This window comes from Chlamydotis macqueenii, chromosome 11 (genome assembly GCF_036417535.1).
Source record: "Chlamydotis macqueenii isolate bChlMac1 chromosome 11, bChlMac1.mat, whole genome shotgun sequence".
NCBI lineage: Eukaryota > Metazoa > Chordata > Aves > Otidiformes > Otididae > Chlamydotis > Chlamydotis macqueenii.
The window spans coordinates 22,582,897-22,589,395 of NC_141566.1; the positions used below are offsets into that span (position 1 = coordinate 22,582,897).

Consider the following 6,499-nt stretch of genomic DNA (forward strand, 5'->3'; position numbering starts at 1 on the left):
ATTTTCCAGTTTCACTGGAACCAATGCTTGCACATCACAGCTCTTCAGGCAGCAGCTCTGCGGAGCAAGACGGAGCTGCAACCACGGTGCTGCCAGCGCAGCCGGGGGAAGGCCAGCACCCGTCTCTGCCGCTCTCCCGGCTGCGAGGGGTTCGCTGCACCCACTGCTGCTCTGCGAGAACGAGCCTCGAGCAGAACTGCGACACCCTGGCTGCTCTGCTTACCCGGCCTCTGCGTATCACTTCTTCAACAGCCTTAGCCGAGGCCGCCACAGACGAGCATCTTGCCACAGCCTGGTAGCGTGCCAGCTCGCATTTAAGGCGTCCCGAGCTCTCCACAGCAGACACGGTGCTGGGGCAGGACTGGTGCTTCGCCGGGTGCTTAACGCGGCCTTCTCGCGCCTGCCAGCAGGGACGGGAACTGGAAGGCGACGAGGAAGAACTTTGTTTACGCTTTCTCTTCTCCTTGTATCAGGAACCATCAAAAGCCTGAGCACATCGGTGACTTTCCCAGCCGCCCCAGGTTCGCTGACCACGGATCCGTACCAGCAGCTGCGGACCAGGAGTCCACAACACAAAGCTGGCCAGAGGGACAGGCTCCACAAACAGCATTCTTCCACGCATGGCTTGTCTTCAAAGGAATATTTCCATAATATCGGCGTTCCCAGAGCAGAGAGGTCTCACCGACAGCAGCGGGCGGGAGGGTCACCCCCTTCCCAGGGCCCTGAGCGCCGCTGGCCCAGAGCGGAGGGCTGGGACCCCCAGGTCTGGCTCGGGGCAGGGCTGCTGGGAGCGCTCTCCGGAACAGCTTCCTGCCTCATCTCATCCGTTATCCAATGGCCCACCCTTGATGTTTTTATCTCCTCCTTCAGCAGGCAGAAGTTATTCCAGGTGTTATCTGTAAGCACTATCACAGTTACATAGCTGGCCACAAGAAGGATTAGAAAGCCATTACACCAGGCGATGCACAAACACACGGCACTCGCCCAGGCCGATTACAACCCAGCCGGGGAATCCGCAGGTGGGTGTGAGTAGCAAACACGGGGACAGCAACCAGCTATAGCAGCAGTTACAGCAAATGCCACTTAAAAAACATTTGAACTACTGGACAGCTAGCTTTCTCTGAGCTAATTACCCCTTAAATTCGTTTATCACCTTTGTTTCCATTGCTTCAGCAAGAGCCCCTTCTCTGATGGCATTTTAGCTTAAACCAGAGTGACACAGGTTATCTGGTCACCTCCGAGGCTGCTGGCAGCAATTCCGCAATAACCAGAGCAGAGGGACAACAGCTATCCCTGGCGTTAACAAAAACAGCTATCCACGGCATCAACAAAAGCCTGGATTAATTTGCTAATTACACGTAATTGGCACAATCAGGCACAGCATATCAAAAGCTTCAAATTAAATGAAATTGTGTCAATGCCCACTTTGTTTCCCGTGTAACGTCTCGGTGCCCCCAAACCCGGGCGAAGCCCCGCTCTGCCCAAGCGAAGGGGCAGGCGGCAGTTAGGGATCTGCAAGGGTCCCAGCGCCCCGAGAGCCGCGGCCCCGCCGCAGGATGGCTCTGGCCAAGGGGTACCTTAATTTGTCCTGCTGGCTTCCAAGGCAAACCCCAGCGACCGTTTGTTTACGAGCTGTGCGTGCTGTATCCCGGACCGAGGTGGATGCCAGTGCCTGATTTTCCACCAGCGATCCCTCAAGTGAGCCAGCTCCCCTCCCTCGCAACTTTAGAGGCAAACTTCTCCTAGGAAGCCAGAGCCAAGCTGCCAGTCGTTTGTAGGGAAAATGTAAACAACTCCCCCCAAACATTAAGAAACTGCTCATACTGTTTGTCTCCAACTTAAAAAACGCCAACCTGTACCTGACCCGACAGCAGCGGGCAGAGCTGGGAATCAGGAGAGGTTCACCCTGGAGAGAAGAGATGTGCTCCTGCTCGCACAAAGCGGGGCTGTTCAAAAAGGGAAAGAACCAGGAGGAACACACCTTAAAACACTCCTTATTCTTCTTCAAAGACCAGGCTGTGTCTGCAGCAGGCGCTGCCAGCACCACAGCAGCGGGGGGATCCGGAGCGCAGATCTCCCCAGGCCGGCGAGGCTGTGGCGAGCCCAAAGTGCCCTCCGCCGCGCCCACAGAAAACGCCGACACCACAGAGGGTAAAGCGTTCTGTGCGATACCACAGGGCAGGAACGCCATCGAACCCAGCTCTGGAAGCTAGCAGAGGGGTAGGGGGGCAAAGCAGACCACCCTTCAGTGAGAGAACTCTACCAGGAAACGTTTGAGCCCCCACGGCCCCTTTCCTTGCGCGTGCTGCTGCCTGGGAAGCTGGTGCACGATCCGGCTCCAGCTGCAGCAGAGGCTGCTGGCTGCACCGGCACTGTTGCACATCCAGGAGAAAATTAAAAGCCACCACAGTCCATAGGCAGGATGCTGTCAAGTTAGTGGAGACTTTGCTAGGATGAAATATAAACCTGGCAGCGATTAACCCGTACGGCTTTAGCCAGAGCACAATGGAGCTGCTCTGTCCGTACTGCTCGCAGAATTTTAAAATTGCATCCGAGCACAGAGGGGTACAAATGCCATCAGCCCGACACTCACTCGCGGCAGCCAGGTAACGCTGTACGAGAAGCAGAGTCCAAAGCACAAGGCAATGGTATTTAAAAGCTCTCTGCGCCAGCTCCGGCTCCACCATCCCCGCAGAAGCTGCCAGCGGGAGCCCAGGCCCCCAGAGCCGCTATGCCAGGGCCACGGCGACGCGGATGCAGCGTGCCGAGCCGAGCTGCAAGGAAGAGGAGGATACAGCATTTCCCCAGGAATAAGGGAGATGACATTCATTTCCAGGGTGAGAGCTGCGCAAGACTGACCTGCTGCGCAGGGCCAGCCCGCACGCCTCCCCGCTGACCCTGCAGCCCAAACCCATTCTCCCTACAGCGATGTTCCATCCGTGCGCGCTACCGCACCGGCTTCGCAGGGAAACCACCATCGCACGGCTGAGCCTTCTGCTGTCAGAAACCTGCGTCACCCATCGACAGCATTCGGACCGTTGAACTTTTCCAACTTCAGTCGTCCCTGCTCGCTCTGCACGGATTTCAGCAGAGATTTACCCTGGCTCCAGGGGAACACGCGCACAGGTGGCCCAGCCCCTGCCACTGCCACCGCACTCATAGCCGGGCTCATTTCCACCTCTCCTTACTTCCATCCCCGTTTTTTTGCCAAATCCCCAACCTCTTCGTAAAATTCCCAAGCAAACTGTTGCACGGATGATTATTACCACACTGCCCAAATAAACCTGTGGGCATTTTAAAGCAGCAAAATCAGCACAGAAGCTCGAGTGTGACGTGTTTGCCCTGTGCTAATTTAAAGGGAAAATCTAACCACTCATTTTAACGTTTGCTCGCACCACAGGGCGAGCACGGGGCTGTGAAACTCCAGCGACGCAAACCCCAGCTGCGGCCACACCAACCGCTTGTGGCTGGGGCAGAAAAACCCTTTGGCAGCGGTGTTCTCGCTCCTGTTTCTCCCCGCCACAGCCACCTCCTCAGGCTGTAACGTGTTTTGCCACGGTGAAAGGCGGCGATGCAGTACGCCCGCCGGGTTGGCCGGTGCATACCTACCCTAGAGAAGCTGTCCATCTCCTTTGCTGAGGCTAATCCACCAGGAAAAATTACTGCTGATCAAATCCTCCTTGTCAGCCCCATCGCTCCTTCCTCCTCTGCCCTCCTGCTAAACACTCTTCTGTCTCTACTTTGAAACGCACCTTCCATCTGTACTCAGCGCTGCGAGGCACAGGCAGCGTTTCGCTGACCCTGCTCAGCGGCTCAGCCGGTTCTGCTCAGCGCGCTCCCCGTTCCTCGAGCTGGCGGCAGAGCGGGGCGCACGGGGAATGGGAACTCGGTACCGAGACCGGTCGGTGCGCGAAGCGCGGCGGCCCGGCTCCCGCACGCTCACAGCACCCGGGAGAAGGGGACAGGGGCCGTGCACCGGGACGGGACAAACGTCCGCAGCCTCCACGGCACGGCGGAGAGCACGGGAGTCGGCACAAAACGTGAGGCACAACCTCGCCTTGCAAATCCTCAGTGGCAGCGCCTCGGTAAAGAGGAGGGTCCGGCAGCGGGCGGGAATCAAGCGGCGTTTGCCGGGGCGACTGCGGGGCGGCTTGGGGTGATGCGGGATGCGGGATGCAGGATTCCGGTGGGATGCGGATGCAGGATGCCAGTACCGGTGGGATGCGGGGTGCAGGGTACCGGCGGGGCGCGGGATGCGGGGTGCAGGGTACCGGCGGGGCGCGGGATACCGGTGGGACGCAGGGCGCAGGACGCGGGTGCCGGCGGGACGCGGGTACTCACCGGAGGTCGCCGTAGGCGCCGGCGTAGCCCTCGGCCCAGGGCCCCAGCTCGCTCTTGACGCAGGCGGCGGGGGCGGCCAGGGGCGGCCGGCCGGCCGGGTACCAGGCGCCGGCGGTGTCCCCACAGCCGAAGGGCCCGGCGGGCGGCTCGGCGCAGGGCTGCACCTCCTCGGCGAAGCAGGCGACCCAGGGGGGCGCGGGGCCCGGCGGGGCCATCTCGCCGCCGTAGCGGCACGGCCCCCCCCAGCCGCCCCCCGCCGCCGCCGCCACCCCGGGCGGGCTCTCCCTCTTGACGCGGGCGGGCGGCGGTGCGGGACCGAAGGCGGGGGGCGGCCGCACCGCCGGGCCCGGCGAGCCGCGGAAGAGCCCCGGGGCGGGGGGCGCGTCGGCGGCCAGGGCGGCCTCGGCGCCCGCGAAGGCGGCCGGGGCGGGCGGCGGCGGGGGCTCCGGCGGGGCGGCGGGCGCGGGGCGCGCGGCGGGCAGCGCGAACATGCAGTCCTCGCGGGGCGGCGGCTCGCCCGGCGCCTCGGGCGCCTCCAGCGCCAGCCCCATGGAGGCGGACACGGCGCGGCAGAGCTGGCGGGCGCTGTCGCCCAGCGGGTCCTCCTGGGGCGCGGGCTCGGCCCCGGGCGGCGGCAGCGGCGGCAGCAGCGCGCCCGCCTCGCCCAGCAGCTCCCGCAGCTCGCCGCCGCAGGGGAAGGGCGAGCCCATGGCGGGGCCGCCGGCCGGCAGCGCCTTCCCGGCGGCGCGGGGCTCGCGGGGCGGCAGGCAGGCGGGCGGGCCGGGCGGCGGGCGGGGGCTCGGCGGGCCGGCGGCCGACTCCTCCCGTAGCGCCTCGCAGACGCTCTGGAAGAAGGTCTGGAAAGCCCCGCGGAAGGCCCTGGCCCCCGCCCGCGGGTAGACGCGCCCGACCCCCACCTGCACCTCCATGCCCGCCGAGCGCGGGGCCGCGGAAGCGGCCGGCGAGGTGGGGGCAGAGAGCCCGGCCCCCGCCGCCCGCCCCTCGTTACCCGCTACCGGCGGCGCTGCCCCGCGGCGCCCATCGCCGCCGGGCCGGGGGGGAGGAGGGGGGCTCGGTGCGCGCAACAGGCGGGAGAAGTTGGAGCCGGGGAGCGGGCCGGGCACGCCTGCCGCCGCGCGCTGCCTGCGCTCCGTGTGCGCGGCGGCGCGGGGAGCGGGGAGGCAGGCGGCGGGGGCGGGAGGGACGGAGGGAGGGGCGGTGGCGGGGGGGGCGAACGACGGGACGCGGGACGGGACCGCCCCGCACCGCCCGGGGGCCGTGCGGCAGCGGATCCGGTGACTCTGCCCTCGGCCCGGCCCCTCCGGCGGGGCGGCCCCGAGCAGCGCGGCTCGGGGAGCCGCCACCGGTTGCCGTCGCAATTTCTGGGCTCGGCCCCTCACCGGCGCAGGCCCCGCGGGCGGAACGGAGCGGAGGGGGACCGCACCGCCCGCCTCGTCTCCGCGCGCCCCCGCTGGGCGGAGCTGGGTGGAGCGGCGGCGGGGCTGTGCAGCTCCGGTTCCTCTCCCAGCCGTCCCGCACCCCCGCTCCCCGCCGGGGAGCACCCGCGGGTCCGCGCGGCGGGGGCGGCCGCGCTCGGGACACGGACGGGGCTGAAGAGCAGCGTTCGTGTAGGACCGACCGTAAACAAAACTCGACCTCCCCTCGCTGGTCCTGCGGGAACGGCCCCAAACCAGCTGCTCCCAGTAGGCACCGCTCCCGGGCAGCCTGGTACTGGGAGCAGGCTCATCAAGGGGGTGAAAGTAGCCCCTCAATCTCAGCCCCTTTGCAGACAAAGGGAAAAACACGAAGTCGTGGCAAACGGAGAAGTGGAGCCAATTGGGAAAACAAAGAATCATGTCCAGGCTTTTAAAAGCATTTTTACAAGCAATAGACGATAAAAATAAAGAAAAAAAAATAACTAAGTAGAGCGTACAGCCAAGCACGATGTGGCAGCGTCCTCCACGCTGCCGGAGCGGGCAGGGAACCATGCCTCCCATCGGCAAAGGGTTGGGCGGAGGAGAGGATGGCATCGCTGCCTGCCCAGCGGACCCCGGCGCCGGCTGGCACCCGTGGGGCCGCGAGGCAGCGGGCAGGGGGTGCTGGTACTGGGCCGTGTAGGGCCCAGGACTGGGCACAGCTCCTCCTGGCCGTTCCTGAG

General features: G+C 64.8%; 1 protein-coding gene across 1 annotated transcript in view; it reads right to left on the bottom strand.

The window, feature by feature from the left end:
• AR (androgen receptor) overlaps window positions 1-5,472 on the bottom strand; it is a 44,436-nt gene extending 38,964 nt beyond the window's left edge. The window contains exon 1 of the mRNA XM_086756106.1: window positions 4,342-5,472. Within this exon, the coding sequence (XP_086612232.1) occupies window positions 4,342-5,270 (929 nt within the window). The 5' untranslated portion in view covers window positions 5,271-5,472. The remainder of the gene's footprint in view (window positions 1-4,341) is intronic.
• Between the last annotated feature and the right edge of the window lie 1,027 nt (window positions 5,473-6,499).